The sequence below is a fragment of the Mobula hypostoma genome, chromosome 19, assembly GCF_963921235.1.
Source record: "Mobula hypostoma chromosome 19, sMobHyp1.1, whole genome shotgun sequence".
Classification (NCBI taxonomy): domain Eukaryota; kingdom Metazoa; phylum Chordata; class Chondrichthyes; order Myliobatiformes; family Myliobatidae; genus Mobula; species Mobula hypostoma.
In genome coordinates, this window is record NC_086115.1 from 60,940,680 (window position 1) to 60,959,937 (window position 19,258).

At 40.9% G+C, this 19,258-nt stretch overlaps 1 protein-coding gene across 8 annotated transcripts in view; it reads left to right on the forward strand.

Moving 5' to 3' along the window:
• Nucleotides 1-19,258, forward strand: part of atrnl1b (attractin-like 1b) — a 1,086,143-nt gene that overhangs the window by 391,483 nt on the left and 675,402 nt on the right. For all 8 annotated transcript variants that reach the window (XM_063072023.1, XM_063072026.1, XM_063072024.1 and 5 more), the window contains one exon: nt 13,840-13,892. In XM_063072023.1, the coding sequence (XP_062928093.1) occupies nt 13,840-13,892 (53 nt within the window). The remainder of the gene's footprint in view (nt 1-13,839; nt 13,893-19,258) is intronic.

The following is a 19,258-nucleotide window of genomic DNA, read 5'->3' on the forward strand; positions in this document are numbered from 1 at the left end:
TAAATATTTCCCGGCCAGACATGGTCCTGTGGTCCACAACAGCCAAGCTGGCATATGTTGTGGGATTGACAGTACCATGGGAAGATGGTGTTAAAGAAGCTTATGAGAGGAAAAAGACCAAGTACTCTGAACTGGCAACTGAAGCTGCCCAGAATGGCTGGAAGATCAAGATTTTTCCTGTGGAAGTGGGATGCAGTGGATTCGTTGCTACATCTATGACCAGTCTATTGAAGAAGACGGGGGTGAGGGGTGTTACGTACCCCGTAACTGGGTTGCCAAACCAGCAGAAATGGATCACTCAGTTGGAGTCTGGATTACTGGAACTAAGAAAGTTTTATTAAAGAAATAAGCAACACAGTACTCTAATCAAAAGGATAATAAATACAACAGTTCAGCGATGATAAACACACATGTACACAGAACTAGGATAATAGGATCAATCAAGCTCTATCGTCGTCTGGGGGTAAATGACCAGTTTCAAAGTGACGCAAAGTTCAGTTCAATTGAGTTCAGTTCAGTTCACAGTAATCACTGCCGTGCCGGTGGACGGGGGGGGGGGGCGGGGAAGAAGAGAGAGGGCGAAAACGAATGAATATTCAAAACGGCTTCCACACAGACCTTCGATATTCCTCACAGTCAGCTTTCGGGCGAGCCCTTTGTAATGTCTTCTGAGGTCACCAACTGTGACCCCTCCGTTTCAGATATGATCGTTCCTCTGCAGTAAACCTGGCACCCAGGCAAGGGCGGACACACACCAGGTTCCCGCCGATCGTACCTTTCCACCCTGTGCGTCTATGGCTTGGTCCCGCGACCAGCCCTCCAAAACTCCCACCGACTTGCGGGAGGTGCACCGCTTCCAGGGTCTCGTTACCTCGTGGTGTCGTGTGTGCTGCCTTAGCGAACCTGTCCCTTTTTATCCCCCTGCTGGGGTATCGCCTGTCCATCACACTTCAAACAGTTCAGAGTTCAAAAAGGAGCCGATCTTGACAGCTCTCAGACCGTGTCTCCTTCCATTAAACTCTCCCGTCTCTTCATTAACATTTCCAAATGCTGCTCCATTGTCTTCCTTATCTGTCTTTCTCCTGAAGACAGGTGGCAGATCAACTGTTGATCCCACTGGTGCCAGCACAGGACAGTTAACATCTTAATCTATGTGTACTCTTTGTAACCCTCTTTCATCACAGGGGTCACTCCCTCCAACAAGCAATCAAGTCCTTGTCAAATGCAGCAGAAAAAAGCAGCAATTGGATTTGGATTAAAAGGAAAGACAGCAACTGGGCTGGAAGATGAAGACAGGAGGATATAGAACTGTGGGGGGTGTATCTGGGATGCCAGGTAGCAACGTTGAACCCTCTGGAGACGTCGTGGGCTTATCAACAAAACGTCAAAGAGGGAGGGTGCCCACCTGATGACCCCGATGACGTACCTACCCTCCCTCCTTGTCACCACTCCAAGCCCACTGCCAACATCGAGAGTGCTGACTTACCATAGGGATTGAAACATCAAGTCCTAGTAGCTCTACTCATTCCTAGTCAGTGTTAGGAAGTTCTGAGCCACTTCAGCTATACATCCCTTCTATATCCACATTTGCAGATTCAGTTCCTATGCAACAGTAAATTACCTTTTAATTAACAGAACTTAAGAGGATTATTGTGCTTCTTGTTGGTGTATTGTTTTAAATATCAAGTGGTATTTATGTCATAGGCTGGGATGTATTATCTTGTGCAGTAACTGTCTGTGGAGGATATGTTGTAGAGCTTCCAGAGCTGTGTGGATTGTTAGTGTTCTGTAGGCCTTGACCTTCAAGTGGTTTATAGAATTAGGATAAAAAGTCAATCAGCTAATTTTTTTGAGGCTTTTATTTGAAAGCCACATTTTTTTTCCTGGAAACAATGAATTTCAAAGATAGCTATCTGGTATTTTTTGCATGCTGATTTTATTGTGTTGTGTGATTGGCATTTCCCTGCTTTAAAAAAAAACCTGATATTAATGTTGAGCAAAATTATGATCTCAGGAATAGCATGTAAAACTCAATGCTCTAACAATGGGTCATCAATTATGAAGGAAGCATACACTGTCGATTTAAATATTCAGTAAATACTCTACCATAAAGTGACTGACTAACTGAACGCATTTAACCCGGCAGTTTTAGTAGAAGATCCTTATGGAAAATACAATCATGTTCACGATTGTCTACATGATATGGCTCTTTAATCTGCTGGTCTTGCTGGTGAAAGGGATGCTTATATTTGAAAGTTAGTAAAAATAACCGCAATGTAAGGTCAAATTTGAATAATTTCCTTCCTGCCTGGAAACAACAAAATCAAGTAAGCTCCATGAGACTATTTACTGTGACATTTTGATAACTACGTATATTTCTTCCATAAATTCACAATCTATTGCAATGGATCTTTTTTTGTGAGATTTCCTATACTGGCTACCCACAACCTTTAGCTCACCTGTTCATGTAAAATTGTAAAATTATTGTTATTACACTGTTCAAAGTTCAAAGTAAATTTATTATCTAAGTACATATATGTCACCATATATAACCCTGAGATTCGTTTTCTTGCAGGTATACTCAATAAATCTCATAACATTAATAGAATCAGTGAAAGACTGCAACCTGCAGAGCAGACAACCAGTGTGCAAAAAACAGCACACTGTGCAAATGCAAAAGAAAAAATTAACAAATAAGCAATAAATTTTGAAAACATGAGATGAAGAATCCTTGAAAATGGGTCTATAGGTTGTGGGAACAGTTCAGTGATAGGGCAAGTGAAGTTATCCGCTCTGGGTCAAGAGGCTGATGGCTGAGGGATAATAACTGTTCCTGAACCTGATTGTGTGGGTCTTGTGGCTCCTGTACCTTTTCCCTGATGGTAGCAGTGACAAGAGAACATGGCCTGGGTGGTGGGGTACCCTGATAAAATGCTCAGTGTAGGGGAGAGGTTTACCCATGAGGTATTGGGCTGTATCCACTACTTTTTGTAGGATTTTCCATTCAAAGACATTGCTGCTTCCATACCAGGCTGTGATATACTCTCCACCACACATTTATAGAAGTTTGTCGAAGTTTTGGATGTCATGCCAAATCTTCACAAACTTTTACTGCTGTGCTTTTCTCGTAATAGCACTTATGTGCTGCACCCATGTCACTTATATCCTCTGACATGATAGCACAGAGGCATTTAAAGTTGCTGACTCTTGCACCTCTGGTTTCCTGCTCCTGAGGTCATAGTGCCTTAGAAAACTGCAACACAGAAATAGGCCATTTGACCGTCTAAATGAGCTGAACCATCGACCTGCACCTGGACTAAAAACGAAGGAGCTGGTTGTGGACTACAGGAGGAATGGAGACAGGTTAACCTCTATAGATATCAATGGATCTAGGGTTGAGAGGGTGAACAGCTTTCAGTTCCTCGGCATGCATGTCACTGAGGACATCATGTGGTCTGTACACACCAGCTGTGTGGTGAAAAAGACACAACAGCGCCTATTTCAACTCAGACGGTTGAAGAAGGCTGGTATGGGCTCCCAAATCCTAAGAACTTTCTAAAGGGGCACAATTGAGAGCATCCTGACTGACTGCGTCCCTGCCTGGTATGGGAACTGTACTTCCCTCAATCGCAGGACTCTGCAGAGAGTGGTGCGGACAGCCCAGCGCATCTGTAGATGTGAACTTCCCATGATTTAGGACATTTACAGAGACAGGTGTGTAACAGGGAGCCAAAGGATCATTGAGGACCCGAGTTGCTCCAAACACAGTTTATTCCAGCTGCTACCATCTGAGAAATGCTACTGCAGCATAAAAGTCAGGACCAACAGGCTCCGGGACAGCTTCTTTCACCAGGCCATCAGACTGATTAATTCATGCTGATTTGAGTGTACTCTATATTACAATAACTATTCTATTTATTATAAATCACTATAAATTACTATGATTGCATGTTACACATTTAGATGGAGACGTAACGTGAAGATTTTTACCCCTCACGTACATGAAGGATGTAAGTAATAAAGTAAATTCAGTTCAATTCAGTTCATCCATGTAATTATCTAAACTTGTTTTAAATGTTGAAATCAAAATTGCATCCAACACTTGCACTGGCAGCTCATTCCACACTCTCACCACCCTCTGAGTGAAGAAGTTTCCCTTCATATTCCCTTCAAACATTTCACTTTCTACCCTTAACCCATTACTTCTAGTTGTAGTCTTACCCAATCTCAGTGGAAAAAGCCTGTTTGCATTTAGCCTATCTATACCCCATATAATTTTGTATATCTCTATCAAATGTCCCCCTCAATCTTCTAAGTTCTAGGGGATAGAGTTGTAACCTACTCAATCTTATTCTCAGGTCCTCCAGTCCTAGCAACATCCTTGCAAATTTTCTCTGTACTCTTTCAAACTTATTTATATCCTTTATGTAGGTAGGGACCAAAACTGCACTCAATACGTCAAATTAGGTATCACAAACGTCTTGTACAATTTCAACATAACATCCCTACTCTTCTGCTCAATAATTTGATCCATAAAGGCAATGGGCCAAAAGCTTTCTTAACGACCCTGTCTATCTGTGATGCCACTTTCAATGAATTATGAACCTGTATTCCCAGATCCATTTGTTCTACTGCACTCCTCAGCGCCCTACTGTTCACTGTGTTGGTCCACCCAAGGTAGAACAGCTGACACTCTATCTGCCATTTCCAAATTGTCCAGATCCCACTGCAAGCTTTGATAGTCTTTCTAGCTATCCACTGCACCCCCAATCTTGGTGTCATCTGCAAATTTGCTGATCCAGTTAACCACATTATCATTCAGATTGTTGATATAGAAACATTGAAACATAGAAAACCTACAACACGATACGGGCCCTTCGGCCCACAGAGTTGTGCCGAACATTTCCCTACCTTAGAAATTACTGGACTTACCTATAGCCCTCTATTTTACTAAGCTCCACGTACCTATCTAAAAGTCTCTTAAAAGACCCTTTTGTATCCACCTCCTTATAGATGAGAAACAACATCAGTGGACCTCCTGTCAGAGAACCAACTATCTACTACCAGTCATTGGTTTCTCCCACAAATCTAATGTCTAATCCAATTTACTACCTCATCTTGAATGCCAAGTGACTGAACCTTCTTAATCAGCCTGTCAAGTGGGACCTTGTTAAATGCCTTGCTGAAGTCCATGTAGACAACATCCACTGTCCCGTCTTCATCAACTTTCCTGTTAACATCCTCAAAAAACTCTTACATTTGGTTAGATGCACCCTACTATGCACAAAGCCATGTTGACTATCCCTAATCAATCCCCGTCCATCCAAATACAGGTGTCTCCCGCTTTTCGAACGTTTGCTTTACGAAACCTCACTGTTACGAAAGACCTACATTGGTTCCCTGTTTTCGCTAACAGAAGGTGTTTTTACTGTTACGAAAAAAGGCAGCACGCGCCCCGAGCAGCCGCTCTCCCCCGGATTCGGAACGGCATTCTCGCCGGCATTGCTTAAACACGTGCCTGTGAGCAGCCGTTAGCAAGATGAGTTCTAAGGTATCGTAAAAGCCTAAAAGAGCTTGTAAGGGTGTTACACTTAGCATAAAACTAGACATAATTAAGCGTTTTAATTGTGGTGAACGAAGCAAGGACAAAGTGACTTGGCTTGTGGAAGTTGACGAAGATGATGTTGAAGAGGTTTTGGAATCCCATGACCAAGAACTGATAGATGAAGAGCTGATGCAATTGGAAGAGGAAAGGCTAACAATTGAAACTGAATGCAGTTGCGAACGGACCGAAAGTGAAGTCGTCCAGGAACTGAATGCGAAGCGACTGCGTGAGACTTTTGCTGCAATGATAAAGTACGACTTTAATTTTGAAAGGGTACGTCGGTTTGGGGCATATTTGCAAGATGGTTTCAGTGCTTACAAAGAACTGTATGATAGAAAAATGCGTGAGGCGAAGCAGTCAAGCAAGCCTTCCACATCAGCCACAGCAGACGACGAACCTCGACCTTCGACATCGAGGCATGCAGACATAGAAGAAGATGAGCTGCTTACCCTGATGGAAACAGACGACGATGAGTGTCCCACCACCCCAACCCCTGGGCTGCGGACAGATTCCGATTCACGGAGAATGCAGCGGTAGCCGGTTTGTGGAGAATGCAGCGGGAGCCGGGACGCACCCAACACATCTTTAAGAAAAAAGCCGAAATAAACAAGCTAATTAGGTGCCCGGCATGTAAATGTCGGCCCAGATCAGAGGCGATTGCCGATTGCGCTGGCTCTGATCTGGGCCGACATTTACGTGCTGGGCGGCACCTAATTAATTAGCTTGTTTATTTCGGCTTTTTTTTAAAGATGTGCTGGGTGCGTCCCGGCTACCGCTGTACCCCTGCATTCTTCGTGGATTGGTATCGGTCGATGGCCCGGAGGGTGGGGGCCACTGCACCACCCCAACCTTTGATGACTCAACCTAACACATCATCAGTGTGCTCGAGGTCTTTCCGATTCCCATAAGTAATACTACACTGTACATATATTATTTCTACTTTATATCGGCTGTGTATTTTTATACGTTATTTGGTATGATTTGGCAGCTTTATAGCTTAAAGATTACTGGAGAGAGTGTTTTTGCCGAGAGCGCTTGTGTAAGATTTTCCCTATGGAGAACAGTGCAGGCAATGATTGTAGAGAAGTATTTCTACTTTATATAGGCTGTGTATTTATCATATCATACCTGATTTTACTATATGTTACTCTTATTTTAGATTTTATGTGTTATTTGGCATGATTTGGTAGGTTATTTTTGTGTCTGTGAACGCTCACAAATTTTTCCCATATAAATAACTGGTAATTGCTTCTTCGCTTTACGACCTTCCGGCTTACGAACCGTTTCATAGGAACGCTGTACCTTCGGATGGCGGGGAAAACCTGTACTTATATATCCAGCCCCTTAGAATTTCTTCCAATAACTTTCCCACTACTGATGTCAGGCTCACTGGCCTATAATTTCCAGGTTGATTATTAGAGCCTTTCTTAAACAGTGGAAGAAACATTAGCTATCTTCCAATCCTCCAGTACCTCACCTGTCACTAAGGATGATTTAAATATCTCTGCTAGGGCCCCTGCAATTTCTGCACTTGCCTTCCACAGGGTCTGAGGAAACACCTTGTTGGGCCCACCCTAATTTGCCTCAAGGCAGCAAACACCTCCTCCTCTGTAATCTGTATAGGGTTCATTATCTTTCTGGTGCTCTGCATCACTTCTAGAGACTCTGTGTCCGTTTCCCAAGTAAATAAAGATGAAAAAAAATCCATTTAAGATCTCCTCCGTCTCTTTTGGCAAAGATTACCATTTTGACCTTCCAAAGGACCAATTTTGTCCCTTGCAATCCTTTTGCTCTTAACATATCTGTAGACGCCCTTAGGATTCTCCGTCAGAGCAACCTCATGCCTTCTTTTAGCCCCCCTGATTTCTTTCTTAAGTGTTCTCTTGCATTTCTTATACTCCTTAAGTGCCTCATTTGTTCCTACATGCCTATACCTACAATGCACCTCATTTTTTCTTTAAGCAGGGTCACAATATCTCTCAAAAACCAAGGGTCACTAAACCTGTTATCCTTGCCTTTTATTCTGACAGGCACATTCCAGCTTTGTACTCCCAGTATTTCACTTTTGAAGGCCTCCCACTTACCAAGTAGATCTTTGCCCTAAAACAGCATGTCCCAATCCACATTTGCCATATCCTTACTGATACAGGTGTCCCCTGCTTTTCCAACGTTCACTTTACGAAACCTCACTGTTACGAAAGACCTACATTAGTACCCTGTTTTCGCTTTCAGAAGGTGTTTTCACTGTTACGAAAAAAATACAGCGTGCGATAAAAAATCAGCGCGTGATAAAAGGCAGCTGCTCTCCCCTGGATTTGGAACGGCTTTCTCACTGGTATTGCTTAAACACATGCCTGTGAGCAGCTGTTTGCAAGATGAGTTCTAAGGTATTGGAAAAGCCTGAAAGAGCTCGTAAGGATGTTACACTTATGGTAAAACTAGACATAATTAAGCGTTTTGATCGTGGTGAACGAAGTAAGGACAACATGAGTTTGGCTTGTGGAAGCTGATGAACATGATGTTGAAGAGGTTTTGGCATCCCAACACCAAGAACTGACAGATGGAGAGCTGATGCAATTGGAAGAAAAAAGGATAACAATCGAAACCAAATGAGTAATGATAAAGTACGACTTTAATTTTGAAAGGGTACATCGGTTTAGGAAATATTTGCAGGATGGTTTGAGTCCTTATTAAAGAACTGTGTGATAGAAAAATGCACGAGGCTCAGCAGTCAAGCAAGCCTTCCACATCACCCACAGCAGACGACGAACCTTGACCTTCGACATCAAGGCAGGCAGAGATAGAAGAAGATGAGCTGCCTGCTCTAATGGAAACAGACAACGATGAGATGACACCCAATGTCCCACCACCCCAACCCCCAGAATGTCCCACCACCCCAACCCCCAGGCCACGGACAGATACCGATTCGCAGAAAATGCAACGGTAGCCGGGACGCACACAGCACATCTTTAAGAAAAAAGCCGAAATAAACATGCTAATTAATTAGGTGCCGCCGACACGTAATTGTCGGCCTAGATCAGAGACGACGCAATTGGAAATCGGCACTGATCTGGGCCGACAATTACGGGCGGCACCTAATTAATTAGCTTGTTTATTTCGGCTTTTTTCTTAAAGATGTGCTGTGTGCCTCCCAGCTACCGCTGGACCCCTGCGTGCTTCGCGGCAATGTATCGCTCGGCAGCCTGGAGGGTGGGGGCCACTGCACCACCCAAACTCCGACTCAGCCTAACACACCATCATCAGTGTGCTCGACGCTGTCTTCCCGATTCCCGTAAGTGATACTACACTGTACATACATTATTTCTACTTTATATCGGCTGTGTATTTTTACGGGTTATTTGGTATGATTTGGCAGCTTCATAGCTTAAAGGCTACTGGAGAGAGTGTTCTTGCCAACAGCGCTTGCGTGAGATTTTCTGTCGATGGCGCTTGCATGAGGTTTTTGCTACGGAGAACAGTTCAGTAATGATTGTGGAAAAGTATTTCTACTTTATGTAGGCTGTGTATTTATCATATCATTCCTGCTTTTACTATATGTTACTGTTATTTTAGGTTTTATGTGTTATTTGGCATGATTTGGTAGGTTATTTTTGGGTCTGCGAACGCTCAGAAAATTTTCCAATATAAATAAATGGTAATTGCTTCTTCGCTTTACGACATTTCGGCTTACGAACTGTTTCGTAGGAACGCTCTACCTTCGGATGGCGGGGGAAACCTGTACCATCAAAATTGGCCTTTCTCCAATCTAGAATCTCAGCCAAGGACCGGACCTAGCCTTTTTGATAATTACCTTGAAACTAATGAAACTAAAGTCAATAATCAGCTCCTTGGTCTTACTATTAATAAGAAATGAAGTACTATAGTGTTATTATTTTGCTAGAAATGCTGAAAATCTTGAACTACAACTGCCTAAACTGTGAAAATGCATGCTGAAATTGCATACCTACTTCTAATTTGGGAATAGTTTTTTTTTATGAATCAGTAATTCAGTTAGTTACTTTTGGCTCTTGCTTCTCATTATTGGGCACACGAACTTTAGAATTTTGGGAAACTTTCCCATCTATTCTGTGAGGCTAGTTGCCTTCAAAGTGTAAAGCTGGAGGATTATGTCAAGCTAAGGGCTGCAGGTTTAAGGTATTCTCTTTGTTGGCTTCTTTGCTCTCTGTCCAGATTGTTAATATTCAACAGTGCATGTTGAATCAAGACAAGGTACCATTTTCTCCGCTTTAGCTAACCCAAATTCAATTCTCTTAGTTTCATTGTTTATTTATCTTGCAATACTTAATAAAAAGCTTACCATGATTTTTACAGCTTAATTAATTTCTGCCTCAGTTTTTATTCCAAGCAAAACGTGTTAAGCCCATTATATAAAGCAAACCCTGTCTCAGATAATGTATAGTTTTAACTCGTCAATCAGTGAATTAAGAGAAAAGAGTAAATAGTAACTGGACCAGCAGGGGATATATAATTCCAAGCTCAAGTAGTTGACTGACTACTTGATGAAATTACACTAAGTGATTTATTGTGCTTATTTGCTAATATTGCAGTTGTTCAATAAATTAGACGCTGAAAGAAGATAGATTCTGAGCAAGGTTTGTGACCTATAGTGAGACTGTTCCAATATTATCTTCTTGAAAGGAGTCTAAATCCTAGTAACATTTGCAATTGTGCATGTAAGTGAATAATGTTTACACTTCACTTAACCCTGATTCTTCTGATGGTAAATTTTCACATTGCTGTCAGCTTCAGGTTAAATTTCCTTTTTCAACGAAGTGCCTCACAAGACAAAAAACAGCCACAAACTTTACTGCCGAAAATCATTAAAGAGCTTTGGCAATGAAATGTTTTGTCATCAATCAAATAATCTCATTGCTCCATCTTTATCATGCAAAATATCAAATTCCTTTCCTTTAATCTCCTTCCTAGTCGATACCTTTGTGAATTCTCCCTTTGCTGGCAATGTTGGGACAGGAATATCATTTTCACTAAGCTGCCCCTTGCATGAAAGAATTAACTTCCATATGACCTCTGCCTTCCTTAGCTAAGCAATGTTTAGTTGGTAATAACTCTCCTCTGGAATCAGAAAGCAGGTTTAGATCCTATTGCACAGACTAGAGAGAAAAATGAACCCTGTTGACAGTACAGTGCAATGCTGTGGGAAGACTGAATTATTTGTGACGCTATGTTTTGGATTAGTGTTAAGCTGAATACACTTGCAGTTTGATATGAACTTAAAGATGCCACTGCTCCTGAAAATGCACTTTGGACATAAGGAATAAAAGCAATGTTAATCAATGTCACTATATTAAAAAAAAACTTTGGTTTTATTTTGAAGCTTATTTTTTTGCCTGTAATCTAATATTACCACAGTGATAATACCTATTAAGTACTTAATTTGATAGAAGCTCCTCAAAGAAACTATACCATTGCAAGGCTCACTTTTTGCTTCTTATTGCTCTTTCTGAAATCTACCTTTACATATATGGTTCAGATGGACATCTTTGATTTCTAATATTCTTATCTTTACAAACATCCCACCCTGCAAAAACTCATTTCAGGGAGGTGGCACCATCAATTTGCGGGAGACTCCCGGAACTTCCGGGAGAGGTGGGATGACTGCAATAGAGTAGTTCCTTAGCAGCTGGCCAGCTAGTTTAAATAACGTTAGCTATGCTAATGAACGAATGACACCTGTTAAACTCACCTCAACATGTCTTTTACAGTCTTAACCCACCATGGGCAATAGAAAAGTCACTGTTGCAAACAGTGCAGCGAGCAACACTGTCATTATGTTGACCCCTATTAGGCAGGGGTACACTTTAGTGTAGTCTGGGGTGACGTACATTTTATATTTTCTTTTTTTGGAACACTCTGCCACTCTGACTTTTTTTTTTGGAACTCTCTCGCTTTTGCTCTTGCTCTCTATCGTGCACGCGCGCTCTCTCGCTCGTGGTAGCTCTCACGCTCGCTTTCTCGCTCTTGTTCGCGCTCTCTCATGCTTGCTTTCTCGCGCGCGTGCTGTCTCGTGGTCACTCTCTCGCGCTTGCTTTCTTGCTCTTGCGCTCACACTCTCGCGCATTCTCTCACGCTCGCTCTCAAAAAAATCAATTTCTGGGACATTGTATATAAATTGCGGGCATCAGGGAGCCACTATTAATTTGCGGGGGACTCCCGGAACTTCTGGGAGAGGTGGGATGTCTGTCTTTATGACTGTCATCTTGCTTTTGGACAACTTTTAAACACAGCAATATAAGTGAGACTTTTACAAAATAAAGCCATTTTGGTTTGTCTCAGCAGAATTTGCATAACATTACTCCTTAATCCCATAAATTTCTGCAGATCTGAATGTATTCAGATGGTACCTTAATAGATCCTCTTTTGAGCTCCAAATATCCAAGTGTCATCAAATTTCCTACACATAAATAGTCCATAACACATACACAAGTAACAGAGCAACACACACAAAATACTGGTGGAACTCAGCCGGTCAGGCAGCATCGATGAGACCCTTTTTCAGGACTGGAGAGGAAGGGAGAAACATGACCTCATATAGAGATATTGTTTGTCTGATTATGCACTGTGGACTCTAGTAAGGAATGAATATTACTTTGGTTTCACTGTTATTTCATTGTAATTATAACAAGAATCAAAATTTTAGAATTCTACATAAAGCACAGTTGCTTCCAAAACGGCTGAAGTAGCTATAACTATAGAACATTGGTAAGCTTTGGCCAATCATCAAAGGCAAGTGGGATTGGTTTTATTTTCTAGTGTAAAATTATGGTGTTCCTGTGTCAACTTAATCCTTCACCCTTGCTCAGCCCGAAGTTGCCTTGGTAACGTATTCGTTAGTGTAACACTGGTACAGTTTGGAGCATCAGAGTTTGAAGTTGAATTATAGTTCCTCTGTAAGCAAGTTTGTAGGTTCCCTGCAGTGAGCGCATGAGTTTCCTCCAGTTGCTCCAGTTTCCTTGATAGTCCGAGATTAGACCAATTAGTAGGTTTTTAAAAACGCAACGCGAGGAAATCTGCAGATGCTGGAATTTCAAGCAACACACATAAAAGTTGCTGGTGAACGCAGCAGGACAGGCAGCATCTCTAGGAAGAGGTGCAGTCCTGATGAAGGGTCTCGGCCCGAAACGTCGACTGTACCTCTTCCTAGAGATGCTGCCTGGCCTGCTGCGTTCACCAGCAACTTTGATGTGTGCCGATTAGTAGGTTAATCGGTTGTAAATTGTCCCATGATTAGGTTAAGGTTAAATCTGTGGGTTGCTGGGAGGCATGCCTCCAAGGGCTGGAAGGGCCTTTTCCATACTACAGTACTGTGCAAAATTCTTAGGCACATATATATGTACATCTAAGATTTCTGCACTGTACTGTAGTAATTTGATGTATTGCGCTCTACCGCTGCCACAAAAAAAAACAAGTTTCATGAATTATGCGAATGATGACAAATCTGATTCTGATATGGGTCTCCATTGTGGACTAAGAGTGGGAATAAGGCAGGGAAAAGGGAATCACGCTTGGGAAAGTGGGGAAAGGAGAGGGGAGAGAATGGGAGGCATCAGAAAGATACTCTGTAATGATCAATAAGCCACTTGTTTAAAAAAAAATGACCTTGCCCAATATCTCAGGGCTTGTGTGTCTGCACTGGCGCCATCCCCCAGCACTGCCTCTACTTCTCTGCCACCTGTTCCACGCCTTTCCCGCAATGATTTCTGTATGGAGCTAATTAAATATGAGCCAAACGAAAGAGAGCCTTGTTTAATTGTCACCCATTTTCTCAAATAATCTTGCCTAATGTCACTTTTTGTTTTAACTGTAAAAGCAGCAGTAGAATTGTCTGGTGTTTGTTTCCTTAACATCATTTTTATTAATAATGGCATGATATTTTCTTTATCTCCACTTAGTTATTTTCAAAGATATACTGTAAATTTTAAACTGGTGTGCTATTTTAACATTCATCACCCCCCACCCTTGCCAAGCTGTCTTCTATCTGCAAGTTGTAATTAAAATTCAAAGAAATTTTAACTTTGAAGAAAAATGTTTTCGTGCAGTGAATTTTATTTAATTAGAATTGTGGTAGCTAAAGGAATGAAATATAAGGTCCATTGTGAATGCTTGTAAATAGATTTTGTATGTGCTATTCATCTAATGGTTAATATTTGATATAGTCTACCATATGACTTTCTGGAGATTTCTTTTTTATATAGGTGTGAATCGGATAACCGTTACCTTGGCAACCCTCTCAAAGGAACCTGCTATTGTAAGTGTCTTTCAGGCTTTTCTGGGCTAGGTGGAGGTCATGTAACAAAATAAGTACTCATTAATCATTGCTTAAGGGAGAAGCAAAGTGTAGTGGTGAGTATTTCTTGATTGGAATACAACTTTTCTCCCAGAAGATTATACTCACCTGATAGTTCTTTCAGTCTTTCTTCAAAATGTTAGTTCCAACAGCACCATTCAACTTTTGGAAAATAGATTTCCCTCCTGGGCTTTTCAAATGCATCAATGGTGGAAATAAAACCAGAGTGCTTTTGTTGAAGTTGGAGGGGACATGACCTCAAATTATTATGGTATTTATTATGAGGGGAAGAGTTTTGGCAGCATATCTGGTTACTGCTCATTTTGTTGAAGCCAATGTCCAAAATGTGTATATGTTACTTTGAGTACTTCAATTAATTTTAAACACAAGTAATTCTATAGATGCTGGAAATCCAAAGGAAAGTACATAAAATGCTGGAGGTACAACATTTGGGCAGGATGCTGCCTGATTTGCTGAGTTCCTCCAGCATCTTGTGTATGTGGCTTTCAATTAAATTGCTTTTTACTAATTTAGGAATAAATATTTAGTGCATTTTTCCAGTGAGTTGCCTGATTTTATGCAGTTACTTGTCACTGTTGCCAACAGCTTTCTCATTTTTTATGTAAGTCTACATACAAGGGAAATAGTTCATTTGGATTAATACTCAGGGAAGACTGACGAAATCCACTTACTGTGTGGTGGGGTACTGTGACAATTCTTCAAATTTCCTTTGCTGAGATACTTTAATTGTGCCAATGATTTATTATTAATAATTTCAACAATGCTGTTTCATCTTGGAGAATCAAATTGGGAAGAACCATCAAATGTTTTGATGAGCTCTAATATAGAAGCCAAAGAATATTAAATAAAACCACCAGTTTAGAATAGGGAACTAATCCTAGTAGTTCCCGAGCTAAAATATAGTCAGAAAAAGGCCAAATAGCAAACAACTACATTCATCATTTTTTCAGTTTCAAATTGGAAAGCAGTCTAAGATCATGTTGGTGTATTGAAAATCTTGGCAAAATAAATATTGCTAATCACTTCTAAAGAAGATGTGGCATCATCTTCATAAGTAAGATCTTGCATACCACTACCACAGAATGAGGATCTGGCTCATATCAACTCATATAGAAGCTTGACCAAATTGATATTATGCAGAAACATTTCTAAAGGAGTGTAGATTAAGTAAGAAACCTAGGAGAGTAACTCATTATTCAGGTATACACATTTAATGAAGTGGATTTAGGGGGAAAATGTGCCTTACATAGTGCTTTATGTAATTTTAGTGAAAAGCATGTTATATAAGGCACTATAATAACGTGCTATATTAGTGCCTCATATAGCATGTTATATAAAGCACTAATATGAGTTCACTTGATGCATCTTTGCTCCCTTGCAAAGGAAATTGAGACAGGCAGCTGCGGATGGTTAGTGCAAAAGAAAGCAGTTTTTGCCAACTGAAAGACAGCAACTGAGACCATAAGACCATATGATATAGGAGTAGATCTAGGCCATTTGGCCCATCGAGTCTGCTCTGTCATTTCATCATGGCTGATCCAATTATCCTCTTAGCCCCAATCTTCTGCCTTCTCCCCGTATCCCTTCATCTCCTGGCCAGTCAAGAATCTATCAACCTCTGTCTTGACTATTCATAAAGACTTGGCCTCCCCAGCTGCTTGTGGCAAAGAATTCTACAGATTTACCACTCCCTGGCAAAAGAAATTCCTCCTCATCTCCGTTCTAAAAGGATGCCCCTCTGTTCTGACACTGTATCCTCTGGTCTTAGACTCTCCCACCACAGGAAACATCCTCACCGCATCCACTCTATCAAGGCCTTTCAACGTTCGATAGCTTTCAATAAGGTCACTTATCATCCTCCTCAATTCTAGTGAATACAGGCCCAGAGCTATTGAGCGACAAGCCATTCAATCCTGGAATCATCTTAGTGAATCTACTTTGAACCCTCTCCAGTTTCAGCACATCCTTTCTAAGATATGGGGCCCAAACCTGCTCACAATATTCCAAGTGAGGCCTCAGCAATGCTTTGTAAAGTTTCAACATTACATCCTTGCTTTTATGTACTAGTCCTCTCAGAATGAATGCTAACATTTCATTTGCTTTCCTCACCACAGACTTAACCTGCAAACTAACCTTTAGGACATCCCGCACAAGGACTCCCCAGTCCCTTTGGACATCAGTTTTTTGTATTTTCTCTCCATTTAAAAAATAGTGAAACCTTTCATTTCTTCCACCAAAGTGCATGACCAGACACCTCCTGAAACTGCATTCCATCTGCCATTTCTTAGTCCATTTTCTTAATCTGTCTAAGTCGTTCTGCAGTCTCTCTACTTCCTCAGAACTACCTGCCCCTCCACCTATCTTCATATTGTTTGCAAACTTTGCACCAAAGCCATCAATTCCATCACCCAAATCATTGACATATAATGTACAAAGATTCAGTCCCGATACAGTCCCCTGTGGAACACCACTAGTCACCAGTAGCCAGCCAGAAAAGGTTCCCGTTGTTCCCACTCTTTGCCTCTTGCCAATCAGCCATTGCTTTATTCATGCTAGAATCTTCCTTGCAATACTATGGACTCATAGCTTGTTAAGCAGCCTCATGTGTGATACCTTGTCAAAGGCCTTCTGAAACTCCAAGTACATCAGGCGATTCTCTTTTGTCTATCATGCTTGTTATTTCTTCACAGAATTCTAACATGTATGTCAGGTGATTTTCCCTTGAGCAAACCTGCTGACTAAGGCCTATTTATCATGTGCTTCCAAGAACCCAGAGACCTCGTCCTTAATAATCGATTCTAATATCTTCCCTACCACCGAAGTCAGTGTAAAGGGCTAATAACCTAGTGATTCTTGAATGATCATTACTAATGCTTCCACATTCTCTTCAGACATCTCTTTCGGAACTCCAGGGTGTACAACATCTAGTCTGGGTGACTTACCTACCATCAGACCTTTCAGTTTCCCAAGAACCTTCTCTCTAGTTATGGTAACTTCACACACTTCATGTCCCCTGACATCTGGAACTTCCGCCGTACTGCTGGTGTCTTCCACAGTGAAGACTAATGCAAAATGTTTATTCAGTTCATCCACCATTTCCTTGTCCCCCATTTCTACCTCTCCAGCACTTTTTCCAGTGGTTCAATATCCACTCTCGCCTCTCTTTTATACTTTATGTATCTGAAGAAACTTTTGGTATCCTCTTTAATACTATTGACTAGCTTACTTTCATATTCCATCTTTACCTTCTAAATGACTTTTATATCTTCTGTTGGTTTTTAAAAGCTTCCCAATCGCCTAACTTCCCACTAATTTTTGCTCTATTATATGCCCTCTCTTTGGCTTTTATGCTGGTTTTGACTTCTGTTATTAGCCACAGTTATGTCATATTTAGTTCAGAATACTTCTTCTTTTGGATGTATATAACCTGTGTCTTGGACATTCCAGCCATTGCTGCTCTGCTGTCATCCCTGCCAGTGTTCTTTTCCGATTAAGTTTGGCCAACTCCTCTCTCTTATGCCTCTGTATTTCCCTTCACTCCACTATAATACTGATACATCTGACTTTAGCTTCTCCTCCTCAAATTTCAGGGTGAATTCGATCATATGTCCCTTAGGGTTCTTTTTACCTTAAGCTCTCTAATCAATTCTAGTTCATTGCACAACATCTAGTCCAGAATAGCTGATCCATCTCATGGGTACTCTAGAAATTCCCCCTTCTGTAATACAGTACCAACACTAATTTTCCCAATCTACCTGCATATTGAAGTCCTCTATGACTATTGTAACATTGCCTTTCTGGCATGCATTTTTTGTCTCCCGCCGTAATGTTTTAGGCTGCATCCTTACCACTGTTTGGGGATCTGTATACTACTCCCGTTTGGGTCTTTTTACCCTTGTAGTTCCTTAGCTCTATCTACAATGATTCAACACCTTCTGATCCTATGCCACCTCTTTCTAATGATCAGATTTCATTTTCTGCCAACAGAGCAACGCCACCCCCCCCACTGCCTTCCTGCCTGTCCTTTCGATACAATGTGTATCCTTAGACATTAAGCTGTCAGTTAAAATCTTTCAGCCGTGATTCAATGATGCATGATCCAGTGAGACCCACGAGACATGAAATTCTTGATTTTTTTTTTGTAATGAAATGTAGCCTTGAAATTTTATGAAGTTTTACAAAATGAAAAAAAAATTACTGTGCAATTAGGTTATTTAAATGAACAAAATAATAGGTCCACACCAACTGATTTCTCTTGATATTCTTCTGGAATAGAAGGAATTTGCTCCCTGAATACTTTCCCATTATTCTTATGCATTTTGTTTGTAGCACAGTTAGGTCATAACTCTGTTGGAGTGGCATTCTAACTGAACAGGCAAGTTTGTTTTTTTCTCATACTCTTCAAAATGCTAAGACTTTGCATTTGGGTAGCAACTTTTGTGTAGTCTAATATTCCATGCAGCTTGGAGTATAATTGGTCAGCATTTGTAATGTGGCAATGGAAGGAAATTTTAGGGAAGGTAACAAGTTTAGTTAGAGACAATTTAAAAAATGCCTCATGGTGATATTGGCAGGGGCAAGGGGGTAGAAATGAGGTGAAAATGTTTGATTAATGATTTCCAGAGTCTGGAGCCCACCAAAAAGGAAGTGGTGTCAACTCTTGAGGATTCACCAAAATCATTGTTGGGGGCAACTTGGTGAAAACCATTGGGGCACTCAATTATTTTTTAAAATTAACTTTCTGTTTTCTTTGAACATTAATTAAATATTAGTGTAGATGGACACAAGTGCTGATGTAGTATTAGTTGGTTGAAGAATGGCCTGTTTCTTAGCTATACGACTAATTCTATTGCAGAGAATGGAATGTGATACAATTGTTTCAGTTGGGTAATGAGTTTCTTTATCTTCTTATTGAGGGAGAACAGCATGTTGCAATGGGGATAAATTTGTCAAATGTTCCATGGTATAGATTGTGCAATATCATGTAAAGTCGACTTCCTAACCAGTGTGCACATTCTAAATGGTAAGGTGAAGGGATTATAAGAATTCGATGTATGTAGAGTCTTGAAGAATTGCAGGTTTGGAAATAATCACAGATATTGGGAGGTTGCAGGGGAAATGATGTGAATTTTTAAACCTGGTGGTAGATCAGTGAGTACATTGCTGGTGTCACAGTGGTGTTGGGTGATTAAAACTTCATATGGGTTGGCATGTGAACAATCATAAATAAAATTTAGCGCAGGTTAGAGCTATAGATTATAACATTGTTTCTCTTTTATAATTAGAATCATGTTTATTATCACCGG